At 32.5% G+C, this 15,778-nt stretch overlaps 3 protein-coding genes across 7 annotated transcripts in view; 2 read left to right on the top strand and 1 right to left on the bottom strand.

Moving 5' to 3' along the window:
- Positions 1-15,778, bottom strand: part of LOC132745445 (serine incorporator 1-like) — a 118,994-nt gene that overhangs the window by 53,102 nt on the left and 50,114 nt on the right. The window lies entirely within an intron of this gene.
- On the top strand, positions 31-4,960 carry LOC132745437 (uncharacterized). Its single transcript, XM_060734352.1, has 5 exons — positions 31-321; positions 497-766; positions 2,792-2,870; positions 3,293-3,423; positions 3,847-4,960. Exons 1-5 carry the CDS (start codon positions 279-281, stop codon positions 4,107-4,109), a joined length of 786 nt encoding a protein of 261 aa, XP_060590335.1. The 5' UTR covers positions 31-278; the 3' UTR covers positions 4,110-4,960.
- On the top strand, positions 7,705-15,683 carry LOC132745442 (uncharacterized). The gene is made up of 6 exons (XM_060734361.1): positions 7,705-7,933; positions 11,488-12,126; positions 12,389-12,472; positions 13,161-13,574; positions 13,933-14,062; positions 14,568-15,683. The coding sequence occupies exons 2-6, from the start codon at positions 11,505-11,507 to the stop codon at positions 15,391-15,393; spliced, it is 2,076 nt and encodes a 691-aa protein (XP_060590344.1). The 5' UTR covers positions 7,705-7,933; positions 11,488-11,504; the 3' UTR covers positions 15,394-15,683.

Genomic DNA, 15,778 nt, shown 5'->3' with positions numbered 1-15,778 from the left:
CTTTTCGCGTGCTAAATATTGTAACTTGTATCATTCAATTAATACAATCAATTATTTATAACAGTATATGCGAGTATCTTTTGTTTTCAGGACAAACTTTATGAGACTTACCTTATAGAGATACCTTCATCCGTGACATTTATCTTCTTTGTCATCTGAACGGCATCAGTCAATTATCTATTATTCAGTTTGCACGTTTCCAACCGTATGACACCGTCCAAATAAATTTAGAGCAAAGTTGTCACAGTAATTGAGAAGATCTACGAAACATTCGAAATATGACCATGTCACCTGAAAGAACATTTTTCGTATTGCTCATTGGTAAATACATTTTTGAGTATCAGTATGGTTTTTACAATATGTTTTTATATAATAATCTTACAATATGTTAAATCTTCAGAAAAAATGTTATTTTAACAGTATATGCTAATTATCTATACGGCAAATTAGTTTGCATTACTTATTTTGAAATATTATTTGATTTTATTTTGTGTAGTTTTGAACTTTACTGCCATAGACGGGAAAAGACTGTACGAGTTTGTGAAAAATTCTTCTCTCACTGACACCATTAAAGCAACAGGGTACATGAACATGCAGCCAGCTGCTAGTGTTATACATTGCGGCTATGTGTGTAATGAAAACGTAAGATGCGTTAGTTATTTCTACAAACACGATGATAAAATGTGTCAGCTTCACAACTCAACATTCCAGGACAACTATGACTTACAAACATCTGTGAATACTGAGTACTACGTAAAAACGGAAGGTAAGATGACGAAAACAAAATGTGGTGTCAATATGTAGAAGTTATTACATGGGGCAAGTGTGCCTTTAGTCCATATTGGCACACTTGGTGACTTATTTGCCCGAAGGCTTTAGCCCGAGGGCAATTTTGAACCAAGTGTGCCAAAATGGACTTAAGGCGCACTTGCCCTATGTAATGACCTGTTATTGCATTTTTATAACTAATTATAGTAAACCTATTTTTATTACTATTGTTGTCCGATTAGATTATCTAAATCTATCAACTTATTCTCGACGGTCATTTTTTGCGATGCAGTTGTCAATAACGTAACGTGTATATTGAGAAAAAAAAAACGCAATTTTATTACTAATTATAGTAACATATGCAATTATTGTCCGTATTCATGTCAATGTTTGTTAGACATAAGCTGTTGATGGAATATAAAAGGATAAATCATAGTGCTAAAGTTGTTGATGGGATATAAGGGGATAAATCATGGTGACAAATCATGGTGACAAGTTGTTGATGGGTTATAAGGGGATAAATCATAGTGCTAAAGTTGTTGATGGGATATAAGGGGAAAAGTTGTTGATGGGTTATAAGGGGATAAATCATAGTGCTTAAGTTGTTGGTGGGATATAAGGGGATGAATCATGGTGACAAGTTGTTGATGGGATATAAGGGGATAAATCATAGTGACAAAGTTGTCGATGGGTTATAAGGGGATAAATCATAGTGCTAAAGTTGTTGATGGGATATAAGGGGATGAATCATGGTGAAAAAATTGTTGATGACATATATAAGGGGATAAATGATAGTGACAAAGTTGTTGATGGGTTATAAGGGGATGAATCATAGTGCTAAAGTTGTTGATGGGATATAAGGGGATAAAATATTGTGACAAAGTTGTTGATGGGATATAAGGGGATAAATCATGGTGAAAAAAATTGTTGATGACATATATAAGGGGATAAATGATAGTGACAAAGTTGTTGATGGGTTATAAGGGGATGAATCATAGTGCTAAAGTTGTTGATGGGATATAAGGGGATAAAATATTGTGACAAAGTTGTTGATGGGATATAAGGGGATAAATCACGGTGAAAAAAATTGTTGATGACATATATAAGGGGATAAATGATAGTGCTTAAGATTTTGATTGGTTATAAGGGGATAAATCATAGTGACAAAGTTGTTGATGGGTTATAAGGGGATAAATCATTGTGACAAGTTGTTGATGGGATATTAGGGTATAAATCATAATGCTAAAGTTTTTGATGGGATATAAGGGGATAAATCATTGTGAAAAAGTTGTTGATGACATATAAGGGACACATTATAGTGACAAAGTTGTTGTGGATGTGGTATAAGGGATAAATCATAGTGGCATAAGTTGTGGATGGGTTATAAGGGATACGTCATAGTGCTTAAGTTGTTGATGGGATATAAGAAGATCATAGAGACAAAGTTACTGATTGAATATAAGGGATAAATAATTGTGACAAAGTTCTTGATGGGATATAAGGGGATAAATCGTAGTGACAAAGTTGTTGATGGCATATAAGGGATAAATCATAGTGGCATAAGTTGTTAATTGGGTATAAGGGGATGAATCATAGTGACATAAGTTGTTGATGGGATATAAGGGGACAATCATAGTGACACAGGAATAAACGGTGGCTGCACTTCTGTGGCCTCAAACCTTATGGGGTTTGTAGTGACCAGTGTGTAGATTCCTGTGGGGGACATAATATTATTCGAAATATTTCTCTTAAAATGAGAAACAATAGCTTTTTGTTCAGAAAGGAATCTATTTCATTTAAAATTGTTTTTTGAATACCTGGCTGAACGGCGATTGTTTGCATTTTTGATACTGCAAATACTTATATAAACAGTACATATATTACTGTAAATAGAGTGTGCCGACTGACAGATTAGTGTTCCCTGTACAAGTTATGCATATGTAACAGCAAATTGCACTGTAGAGATCTTTTTTTTTTAATATGTTTTGAACCTAACTAACTCATGATTGATTGTTGGTTTTAGAGTACTTCATTGAATGTCCTCAGAATGATGGAAACTGGGCTGAGGCAAGATTAACAGATGGCACAGTATATATGTTTAAGTAAGTCAAATGTAAAATGTGACCTTATGTCTGGTGCTGATATTAAATTGACAATTAGATTAAAAGAGTGTATATTTTACCTTAACTCTTCAACGTTTAATCATAATTATTTGATTTCACCAAATACGATTTGTTTTCTCCGAAAAATGAAAAATATGGCTAAAATGTGTTGATATAATACATATGAGTACATTCACGTAGACAAACCACATTACACGACAACACGGATGCATGCTAATACGTGCCCGCACGAATGTTTATGTGTGTGTTTCGATTTGATGCTATGATACATGCTTTAAGGACGACAAATGCGGGAATATTGGGGATACTACCATGTCTTAGTCTTCCGGAATATGTTCACGCCTAACTTATGCTGACTCTATAGTCTTATCATCTAATATATTTATATGTTTTCGTTACAGGTTAATGAGAACAACAAAGGTGTCTCAGCCAGACGCACTTTTGTCCTGTACTTCCATTGGAGGGAGACTGTTAAAGATACTGACAGAAGAAAAAATGGATTTTGTAAGAAATAATCTGACAAAATGTGAAAGTAAGACAATTTTACCTATAAATTATTTAGCATCAAATTGAATAACATATATTAGTTTGATATATTACTTTCTGTTGAAAATAAATGAACGCTAGACCTATTTCAGATTATATCATGGTTTGGATATGATATTACGTTTGAGTACATTAAAGTACCATCTTGTCTACTATCTTGTCCTTATGTGACAATGCATATCTATGAGAGTTGTCGCAGTTTTATATCATGAAAATAATACATACTACAGGGTGATTCATTCTGTCATAAATCACCTCTTTTTGTTACTATACAACGGGCAAATATCGGAATTATAATAGAATAATATATAACAATTTATGATAAATAAATATAATCAGCTGATATACGAAATGTAAACAATAAAAATGACTGAGTTCCTCTCTCTAATCGTAGCACTTTATTTGACAGGTATACACGGATACAGTTATTGGATAGATGGAAGCAATGCTAACGCCTCGGACCCTTTTGCTACTGATGCTTATAAAACGGCTGATAATGAGGCAATTCCGATGACAAGTTATTTCTGGTATCCTGACTTGCCCGACTGGCCTCAGTCAAGTCATTGTATATGGATATCTGATATATTTGGTTACAAATTTGACGATGTAACGTGCCTACACGGTCTGCAAACCGACGGTGTTTATCCTATTTGCGAGAAAGAAGTTCCATAATAATACTGTTATAAATAAATGAGTCCTGAATACGAGATATAAATGGAAAAGTATGAGGTGTCAATGGGTTTCTGCGTTAAAGAGTGGTGTTACATTGCTATAATTGATATTGTCAATAATCGTTTGCAAAGTATCTAATTCTTCTAAGGCAATACTACTTTCACATTTCTCTTACCCATCATCTCTGTCATGCGCTTGTTTAGCAGTCATTATCCAATCTTCAATGTCGAGGAGTAATGATTCAATTTTTAATGTTAAAAGAAATGGACTTAATTATCCCAATTGTGGAACTTTAAAGTTACAGCAGAACAGCGTTAACTTTCTCCTTTCCTTACTCCATTTCCAGATTTTTATTATTCACAACAGAAGGTATCAAGTGAATTGTGGCAGCTGTTAAACGTAGCCCCGTACTTCAATTCCTTTGTTCATGTTTTTCTTGTCCTTCGGAATCATTGTTTCCAGGACGTTAGTGTGGAAGACTGAATAATCCCTTATGCTGGTGTTAGGGTTTGTGACAGATGAACATTGCACATTGCATTATTTCTCATGAACAAACTCGAACTGACTCTGCAATTTTCACATATTATGGTTGTTTTCATTGCCTTCCAAGGGATTACCCCTTTATACACAGTAGAAAAAAATGGCTTCAGGAAAACTGATTTACGTCTCCTGTCATTCGATGGTTACACGAAATAGACGCCAAATAAAGTTGCAGAATTAAAAAACAGATGTCAAATTAAAAAAAATATATAGTAATATCGGTATATATAACGTTAACCTTGAAATGATAAAAGTTTAGAACATAAATTCCAATTTGATTTTTATTGAACTATTTAAACACCTCGTGAAAATGAAATCAAAACTTCTTCTCCCATCTTGTTTGTTATTGTATTACTATTATATATATAACTATTTTGAAGAACTTAATTAGATTGAAAAAAATGCATAGGTCAAAATTGATAACAAAAAGTAAAAAGAAAATGCTGATTACTAATAAAAATAACTTTAAAAATATTGTATTTCTAGCTGTTTTGTCTGCCGAAGTAAAACTGGTTCACTTGTATATGTTATTTCTATGTTTTCCATGCAAAGTCATATAGAAATATTAGCATAGCTTACATAATAATTACATAATAATTTCTTGTAGGGTTGAACAGGCTCAATCAAACCGAGCCTGCAACATTTTCAATTTTGCCGCGTTGGGCTTTCTTTAGGGATTCTTATTTCACTCTATTTTATCGCCACATCAGCGTTGTTTGTGCCGTGTGGAGGCTGTAAAAAGTCACTCTGTATATTCAATCAGGGATGTTATATTTCCGATCCTTAAAGATCGTTCAGCACGACTTTATTGTTGTGCTTGTGGTATTTTAGTTCTTTCTATTCGGCATCTTTCTTGTTGAGTGGTTCCAGTATTCCTCACTTGAATACTGTTGAATCACCCTTAGGATATGAGGCCTGTTTTTTAAATTTGTCTTTTGACGTTATATCTGTGATATGCAGGCTTCATAACCTCAGATCCCCTTTCAAAATTCCATTTTATTTAGTTCCGCCCATTGTTTTTTCGTTTAGGGCACACGCATTTTTTTTACCTGGGGACCATATGCCGCTTTTCATGGAATGGCACTAACGTGTTACAGTGAAGGTTCCATGATAAGCGCCATATGGGCACATCTGCGGATGATTAAAAATTCTAAATTTTACCAGTTCATGTTTAATGTTGAATTTTGTTTAAGCCGGTGCTAGGGGGCGTGGACGGTATTTGCACTTGACAGTTCCGTCCATGAACAGGCTCAATCAAATCGGGCCTGCAACATTTTCAATTTTGTCGCGTTGGGCTTTCTATAGGGATTCCTATTTCAGTCTACTTTATTAATCTTGAAAAATGAACACTTTAAGAAGTATATGTTTCTAAACAAACCTGTCGTGTTTCGGCAAGTGAACTCAGTTTCTAACACCAACACCTACGCAGTCGGTAAATCAATTTTTTTTTAAAAATACTTGATTAACATGCAAAAAATATAATAATTATAACCAGTGTATTAATTGAACACATTAGTAATCATATAAAATATTAAACACTTATTGAACATCATAAACTAATCGTTCCTGATAATTTTTGATATTATTTACATTATTTTGGACAAAATTTAAAACTTAGATCTCTTGTGTAAAATAAACTCACTAAGTTCTTACATAAAATAAACTGTTCACTAAAAATGTAATGAGACCTGAATACAAGAGGTATTGTTAAACAGAACGTAAGTATCTGAGCAATTTAACTAGAAAGTTAAAGACCTGTGCTGTATATCTTATTTTAGAACTATCATTTACATTTTATTTCATACCTTTACATTATTGTTTAGAACTATCGTTTACATTTTATTTTAGAATGGCCAATGAGATTCCCCAGTTTCATTTTTGAAATTTTAAAATGACCAATGAATACTCGTCTTATATTCAGTTCTTTCCTGTAAATTTTACAGGAGGTCAATCTGAAAACAGACCGGCCTTTGACCGGAAAAACTTTATGAATATTGCATTTTATGTGCAAACAAATAAACCATATTTCCTTCAAACGTTGAATTACTTAGTAATAAAAGCTTAGTTTCCAACCTTGTCATGGGAAAGTTGTTGCTTCTTTAAGCCTGTTGTTAATTATTAGGAACCAATTCGACAGTGAGTATCTTACCTTTAGCTTTCTTCACAATCTCTCGGCCGAGTGGTTAAGGTCGTTCATTTCAAACCACTTGCACCTTACCAATGTGGGTGCAATCCTGACAGAGACTATGGATTCTTTCATGAACGTCGCTATTTTACTCAGGCGCACGTTCGTGCCTGAAATAATCCACTTGAGGTGTTCCTACACCAGTAAAGCTGGAAAGACGCCATAATATTATGACCTATATTGTGTTGGTAAGACGTAAAAGCCACCCAAAATTTATATAAAATAACTTCATAATCGAACAATCATAAACTCGATCGTATGAATAACAAACAAAACAAACAAAAGAAGATAGCAAATATGTTCGATTGTAGAATGGTATACATAATGTTTAAATTAGATAAATTCGATACGTGTACAATTATTTGAACTGAACAATTATTTGAAGTCTTCTTTCAGTGAATAAGTTTTCTAGCAAATGTTACAACAGTGAAGGATAAAATTTGTTTACCGCTTTATGCACGACTGATTAACTCTAGAATAAACAGATTCATTAATTGCTTCTCTTGGTCTTGTTTCATGTTCTTATAATTATTTATATTTAGGTAGCTATCCTTTTAACCGTTTCAAACAAAGCTCAATTGAACGCACACTCTATCGAAACTCTCAAAATAAATAGATAGTCACTACTTTTAAAACGGGAGTATGCTGTAAACAAGTCGTGTTTATCACGTCACTTCTGTCAAAAAACCTCAGTGAAGTCCCTTTAAGTTAGCTACCCTTTTAACCATTTTAAATAAAGCTCAATTGAAAGCACACTCTAGCGTATTTACGTGTTTATAATAACTTTCAAAATAGATAGATAGTCACTGCTTTTAAAACGGGAGAATGCTGTAAACAAGTCGCGTTTATCACGTCACTTCTGTACTCGAACGATCGATCTATTTGTATAATATCGTGAAATGCTAACGTTTTTAATCGTTCAACAGGTATTGATTTGATCAATATAAACTTTTAAACTAAACTATTTTTAAAACTGAACTGTTTATGGACAATCTCTTCGTAGATCATTCACACTTTATTCCCATCTCGTGTTTATAACAATATTTAGTGAAGTGCATAGCCTTAATTGGATTGAGAGGTCTTTGTAAGACCAGATCAGGTAAGAAATATTTATTCCATTTGTCTTAAAGTGATGATATATAAGTTGATATTACAAGGTGTCTTTAAAAAATGATATCATCAATACTTATAATTTATATGAAATACATAAATACTTTTTGCAATTAAAAACAACAGATTTGAAAAGTTGAGAATGATTTATATCAGTCATTAATTACTATTTAGAGATGATTGCTAGAGTCTTTCTACTAAATGCCGTAACTGACAAACTGACTCTTGATCGAAAATGATCATTAAGAGTTTTACTTTTTACATATATTGTATATTATTCAGAATTGATATGGTTTAGTTTTGCTATTTAAAAAAGCATAAATGTTAGCAAGTTGCATTTACAATAATGAAGATAGACGAGCGTTTATTGTTTTCTTCATTTATTTCTTAAATAATAATCTGTCCGCGATTAAAGCAATACCATGACATTTTGTTACCGAATAAGAATTGTTACAGGTTCTATTTTAAAGTGTTTATTGTAATACATTTAGTTCTATAAATGTACGGTACAGGTCTATAATTACATTAACATTGATTTTCAATAACAAAAATTAATGTCTTTTTTAATGATTCTATATAATAATGTTCTCTAATAAATTATACAATGTAAGTATATATAACTGATTTGTAAAACAAAACAATAATACCATATCAAATATATGTAATTTGAAATTTTAATACATTACAAGAGTAAACATTACAGACTTAAAATCTATTTTAAATATTTTATTTTTGTCACCATATCGGATATATGTCATTGATCGATCACCAATTAAAAATTACAACCTTGTTTAACATACCGCTCGACTAATTTTTATTGAAAACAACCATGTAGTAAATTGATACGATTTGGATACTATAACTTTTGTCTCAGATTTCTTAATTATGACTTCTTTTGTTATTGTTGTACTTGTACAATATATACATCAAAAAGGACATTAATATTGTTTATGTTCATAGCAGTTATAACAAAAAAAATTTATCCGAGTTATGAATCGTATTATATTACGATTTACTATAGGAATATTACAGTAACTACTGTTCTTAATTGGTGCCAAATTAGTAAATTAATTTTCAATTAAACACAAGTAAATGTTGACAACTTTTGTTTCAACTTGTGGTTGTAGTCTTCAGATAAAGTGGTAGAATAAATAGAAGCTACAGTCCGGTGCTTATGAGGATGTATGTGGTCGCTCATAGAATCACAACTGACAGATACTGATGAGGACTTAGGTCATTCAGAATTAGAATGAACTATCGTCATTTATAATAGATCAACGTCATTTTCAAATATGGATCGCTATTAAACAAATATTTCTATTGGTGCTGTCTTATATTTAAGATTAATAACACTATCTAAATAAAGACTGGCGATTTTCCTTAGTTAAGCAGCCAAACATTAAATGCACGATTATTTTGACAACACTTAAAAATTTCTTAATTAATTTAACTGATGAAAAATATTCATAAATTATACCAAATATGTTGATCTTAATTCTAAATCACTGTATTTTAGTATGAGTTTTCATAAAAGTGGATAAATTATATAGGAGATGTAATAAAAAGCTGTGTTTTATCTCAAGTTCAAATGGACTGAAATGTTTTGATGATAAAACGTGACCTCATAGGTAATGTGTGTAATGGTTCAGTTGGTGAAAATCTTACTTTATTGATTGTTGTCCATTGTTTATTTGATTTTCCAATCTCAAGAGGTTTAAACCAAACATAACCTTTTTACTATTATATTGATCAGGAGATTGACCCGTCACAACTTGTTTATCGTGAGTTTCTGCCAAAAGTTTAAGTTCGTGATACGGTTACAAGATAAATTCTTTTTAAGAAGTTGTTGAAAATAACTACATGTACATGTACTAATATGTGAACGACTGATATGACATTCTTCATTTATGTACTAGCAAAATACGTTGTCAAGCAGAACCCGGATCAATAAAGTTGTTTTGAATAGAATATTTTTTTTTTATTTACAATTTTTTCTGCATCTAAGATATCGATTTTATTTCATTTATTTCACAGCTAATTTTTAACTACATAAAATTTTTGAAGCTTCTTCTCACAAACATTTAGGAGTTGTTCTATCAAACGATTGTTCATGGTCAAATCATCTAGAATATATTAAAAACAAAGCTTGGACAAGGATCAATATTCTCCGTAGTCTAAAATTTACACTCGACAGAAATACATTAGAAACATTATATTTGACATTTAGTCCGTCCATTATTAGAGTAATGGAGATATACTTTTTGATAATTGTTCAGCTAGCGAAAAGCATGAATTAGATATGATTCAAAACGAGGCTGCCAGAATAGTCACAGGTGCTACTAAACTTTGTTCTCTTGAAAATTTTATGACGACTAGGATGGGAATCATTATCAACTCGACGTAGTAATCACAAACTGGTCTTTTATTTACAAAATTCGAAATAGTTTATGGTCCTACTTACTTACACACTCTTATCCAACACGTCAAAACGAAGATACACCTTCAAGAAATCCTCTGATATTCCTCCTATCTATGTCGAACATCCTTTTAATCAAAACTCTCTCATCCCGTCTAGCATCCGTTCTTGGAACACGCTCCCTCAGAATACAAATCATCAGAATCTTTACAACAATTCAAGCGACTCCTTTCAAACCCACACAAACCCCTAATTATTTTAACCACAGGGCCTCGCAAACTTCAAATCCTGCATACTCGCTTAAGACTTGCCTGTAGTTCCTTAAATGATGATCTTTTCCGAAAAAATATTTCCGAATCAAACACATGCGCCTGTGGTCAAACAGAAACAGTGTGTCATTTTCTTCTAAACTGTCCTTTGTATCAACATATGCGAGATATCCTCTATAGGAACATCATACAGCTGGATAGATCCTTGATCATAACTCACACTCTGCTTTTGCATGGTTCTAATTCCCTTTCAAACAACCAAAACGTAGAGCTTTTCAAGTCTGTATACCTTTATATTGATTCTACGAAACGATTTATATAATGTCTGACTGCTACTGCTATGCTGCTTATATTCTTTTCTTGTCCTTATCTTTATTTTTTTAATTTCCTTTTTGTGTTTTTTTTTTCTTAAGTTGTTTTCTGTAGTTTTTTACTTAATTTTTGTCAAAACTTACTAAAAGTTTGTCCTTACCATTAACATTTCATTTTTCCTTTTCAATCTTGCATTAATGCGAATTAATTAATTATCAAATGCGTTTTTTTTGGTAACTTGTTTATTACAACCACCACAGACATTGAAGATTGTTATTGTTAGATAATGGCTTCTATAAGCTTCTGCTTTCGGCCAAAATCTATAATTATTGTTATGTTGTTATCTACACATGTACAAATATTCTAAATAAAATATGTTTAAACCAACTACAGAAAATGATGAAAATTCTTTATCACAACATACCGAGCTTGACTATATTGTTAATAAATCGTGTAAAAAATTTAAAAAAAAAGAAGTAGAAAGATTTTACTGAACCGATCATTACGTGATTGGGTCCCATATACCAATCATTTTATTATTTTCAGAACATTTAAAGACAAGTATGTCATCTTCCGGGGGTGAACATCACCTGCGGTATATGCTGTTGTTGGGAGAAGGGGTCCCATTTGTGCTGAGAAGTCTGATTAACAGAGAATTAAACACCTGTAAGAAATCATTGTCTGATATCTTAACAGCAAAGGAAAACGATATGCGTGAATTGTTCAAACATGATAGTCAATTTAAGAAGCTCTATCCATCAAAAGGTCACGTCAATACGGATTTAGAATCATGGGACATTGGTTTACTGTCGGAAATTCTTCTAGATCTTTTCGGGCAAGATTTGACCCTTCATGAGCGCATCCAAATAAAGTCCTTTGGTTACTCCCGCAATGATCTGATTCATAGATATTTGGCAGTCTACGAGGAGCATGAATTTACCCGTGACATGTCAGACCTCGTCGTGGTTCTACTCAGTTTGTCTGCGAAAATTGGCCAAGAAACATATGACAGATGCCAGGATCTGATAAAAGATTCAGCTCATGCAGAAATTGCAGAACTAATGGTACGCCTCAGAGCTTGTCATGAATACGATAACAAAATGGTCGCAGAAATTGATGGCAGTGTCAAGGCCAAACGACTAAAACATGAGAAAAACACATCGAATCCAATTGAGGAAATGAAAGGTAGGGGGTCGAAACGTATTCAATATGTTGGTTTTCTAATGTCAAATATGTTTTGGAGATTTTTGTGTGTGTTTATTTGGCAAATTTGATTCTCATTCTTCAAACATGTGTTTATACGTTCTTGGACAATTTAAACATATTTTCATATTAATAATAAAGACGTTATTAATCAGATCCAGAAATCAATTTATTAAGGAATTCAGATTCAATATCACCTAAAACATTAGATAACTGTTTAGATCTATCTAATGTTTCGTTTCAGAGTACGAATTTATGTTGCGAAGGTTCGAGGAATCACTGACAAAACCTAGGCTGAAAGAAGGTATCGACTTTGCATATGAGCATGGTATGTTGTTCTTGTTAGTTTTTGTTTATATTTCGTTGATAAAAAGAAAAACTCGTTATTTTCGTTTGTCCGTCTATTAATGCGGGTGAGTCTACAATGGGCATCTTTTCATAAGTATTTTGAATATTGGTAAGAATATATCATTTTGATACTCTTATAAAATATTTCTTGAAGATAAACAAATGTTGATAGAATTCTAAGCGAGTTTGTCTGAACATTTATATGATGAATAGCAATATTCACATTTGCTCTTTACTTGGGATGCAGCTTATTATGTCACAGTGAGCACAACACATTGTTAGAATTTTCCATGTCTAAAGCTTAACCGGCGTCAGACGTTTATCATTGGTTTTTAAAATTAAAGTACTGATATACTTTCAAAAGTATGTAAAGAACGGGTGACATAAAGTTCAACAAAACAAAGTCCGCTTAAAACAAAGACAACAACTTTAAGTTATCAAAAGTATTAATTTACAAAGTAATAAAAGAAAGTATGACATAAAGTTGGATTAAATAAAAGTCCACAGCTATCAAAAAGGCGATGTGACATCAAATTGGACAATCAAAATTCAAAATATAAATATACTAAGTAACAAATATAAACTTGATATAAACTTGGACGAAAACAAAGTCTTCAAAAACAAGGTCCACGATTTTTGATGATTATGATGCCTTTTTCTCTCTCCAGTTATTGAGGCACGTATAGAAATTCGTTCTCAGAAGGCCGAGAATGTCACCAAAGGAACACTTCTATTATTAAATGCCTTCCACGTGGTCCTTGGAAAAGTTGCCCAGAATCAAAGACCAAATGTAATCAGGATAACGAGCGATGCGATGGTGGACGCTGCACGAAATCTCACGAAAATCATACAAAGTATTGACGGAGCCTCTATTCATGAAGTCTTATACAACCATGTCCTTTTAAATATTAAATGTGCCAGTGCCCGGTCCATGAAGAAGGTGCTGAAAAAATTGTTTGCGTCAGATTTCAAAGCTGTACTTACCGACATTTCGGAAACTTTAAAGAAAGAATTTGGAGGAAACATTCACGTCAAATGTCATGTAATGGAATCAAGTATAACAGAAACAGAAAATCATTTGAGTAAGTAAACTATAAACATATTTGAGGTAAAAATAAATTAATCATAGAACAATTAAAGATATACCAAAATTAATCTAATACAAATACATGTAATGTAGTCAACAATATTTTCATTCCTTTCTGCTCTTTGCCGTGTAGCTTAGATAACACAGAAAGTAACAGTTTTTTAATGATTTAAAACACTCTTATTCTTTGCGTAATCATTTTCAAAATATATATAATTAAAGGTATATGCACTTCTTCGCTGTCGAAGATTTAATTACCCTGAGAAAAAAGTAAGAGATAAATCTCTCTTTTGCACTGAATGTTTTTGTTTTTTTTTCTTGTCAAATAAAGTTGTAATTACCTTTTATAAAAGGTGAACAAGGTTTGGTTATAGGCACGTATGATGATTTGAGCTGTAGATCTGGCCATGCACACCCTATCGTGATGTTTTGTAACGACGATGAGCAGTTTTGTTGTCATATCTGCGCATTGCGGCATCACAGGTTTGAAACAAAATTCATTTATTGTCAAATCTGCTGAAACATGATAATATAATGTACAAAATATAAAGAACAGCGCTTTAATAATTTTTGGTCCTTTTTTAATATATTCTAATTTGTTTCTTATTTTATGCAGATATTTAAATTTATTTCGATAACAGTAATTATGATTCTATAATTTCACAAATTGTATTGAAACGATGATAGATGATAACTTACATTACATTTATAAAATCATATAGACACCATAATTGGAACACACTGTTCCAAATTACGATTCGAATATATATACTTCAGAATGTTGCTGCATGGCAACGTAACGTTGTAACTAAAGTCGGTCAAATTATTTCAATGTTGCGTGCCACAAACTGAATGCAGATGCCCATGTAAATCTATGCCCATTGCATATTTGCTTTATTGACATAAACTTCTACATCTTAGATACAAAAATGTTCATTTTTATTGAAATTGCCCTCTGATAAAATTACACAATAATATATCTTTATAGAGCATGTCCTGGACTTAGACAGACAACACAGGCTGAGAAAATCAACTATGCTAAGACAGATGTCAAAGAATATAATGCCAGAGTGGAACTTGATGATGCAATATGCTGGATCAATGGAATTTGCGCCCTCCCAAATGGAGACCTTCTATTCATTGATGAAAACAACAAACGTCTAAAGAAGTTCGACAGCACATTTAATTTCGTCACCCAGATTGAGCTTCCTAATGCACCATATGACGTGTGTTATATGGAAAACAACCAGGCAGCCGTTGGGTTATGGGGAAAAACAATACAGATAATGAATGTCAAGGACAACTTGGTAGTAGAAAATAGCTTCGAGCTTGAGCATTCCATTCTTGGTCTGATTTACAATAAGAAAAAATTCTTTGTTACTGATGAAGGATTCGTGTACACGTATAACAGTGATGGATCGGGAAAACATCTTCTATATAAATCAAATGCAGAATTGGTTTGCTTTTCAAAGTTGACCTTAAGTGCGGACGGCGAGAAACTGTTTATCGTCGATGGTTATGGGGGTCTCGAAACCATTGATAGAAAAGGTAATCATCTATTTACCTTAAGAGAACAGGAGCTAAAGATGTCAAGAGGAATAAGTTTGTCAATGGACAAAACCCTGCTTGTATGTGAATATGAGTCCAGCACCGTGTTGCATTTGGATGCAGATGGTGAGAAGATTTTCGGAACTGTCCTCAATAAATTGAATGGTGCAAAGCGGCCAACTGCACTGTGGTGCGATAAGAAAAGATCAAAGCTGATAGTATGTCAGAGAGACAAAAACGAATTCCTCGTCTATAATCTAGGATAAATCTAACTGCCCCCATCCATCTGGCTTCTGTCTTACTTATATACTATACGATTGAGGCCACATGCTATATGACAAAGACATGCTTTAAGTTTAATTCACCATAGAGAAGTGCATTAGACCATCATCTTGAAACGACAAAACAGAAAATTCATGACTAAATTTTTGCGTGCAGATTTTGTAAATACATGTATTTCTTTTGAATAAATACATTTCTGCTTTGTAATTTATAAGATATATTAATTTTGTTTATATATGACCATTTAGCGAATAATATATATACTTTACCTTTGTCTGATTGTTTATTGTGTTCTTTGACTTCGATTTTTGTATTTTTCTTTTTAACTAACTTTAAATTCTTGAACATAAATACTTACCGGATATTGTT

This window comes from Ruditapes philippinarum, unplaced genomic scaffold, assembly GCF_026571515.1.
Source record: "Ruditapes philippinarum isolate M1 unplaced genomic scaffold, ASM2657151v2 ctg2043_1_1_1_1, whole genome shotgun sequence".
In the NCBI taxonomy this organism is placed as follows: Eukaryota; Metazoa; Mollusca; class Bivalvia; order Venerida; family Veneridae; genus Ruditapes; species Ruditapes philippinarum.
Note: the sequence above shows the minus strand (reverse complement) of the source record. Positions and strands in the feature narration are given on the sequence as shown.

What these genes read in the sequence shown, in the direction of transcription:
- LOC132745437 (XM_060734352.1), top strand. Translation starts at nt 279, where the DNA reads ATGACCATGTCACCTGAAAGAACATTTTTCGTATTGCTCATTG. An exon ending in ATTTTTCGTATTGCTCATTG is followed by an intron (nt 322 to 496) that starts GTAAATACATTT and finishes TATTTTGTGTAG; the next exon opens with TTTTGAACTTTACTGCCATA. An exon ending in GGCACAGTATATATGTTTAA is followed by an intron (nt 2,871 to 3,292) that starts GTAAGTCAAATG and finishes TTTTCGTTACAG; the next exon opens with GTTAATGAGAACAACAAAGG.
- LOC132745442 (XM_060734361.1), top strand. Translation starts at nt 11,505, where the DNA reads ATGTCATCTTCCGGGGGTGAACATCACCTGCGGTATATGCTGTTGTTG. An exon ending in CGACTTTGCATATGAGCATG is followed by an intron (nt 12,473 to 13,160) that starts GTATGTTGTTCT and finishes TTCTCTCTCCAG; the next exon opens with TTATTGAGGCACGTATAGAA. An exon ending in AGAAACAGAAAATCATTTGA is followed by an intron (nt 13,575 to 13,932) that starts GTAAGTAAACTA and finishes CTTTTATAAAAG; the next exon opens with GTGAACAAGGTTTGGTTATA.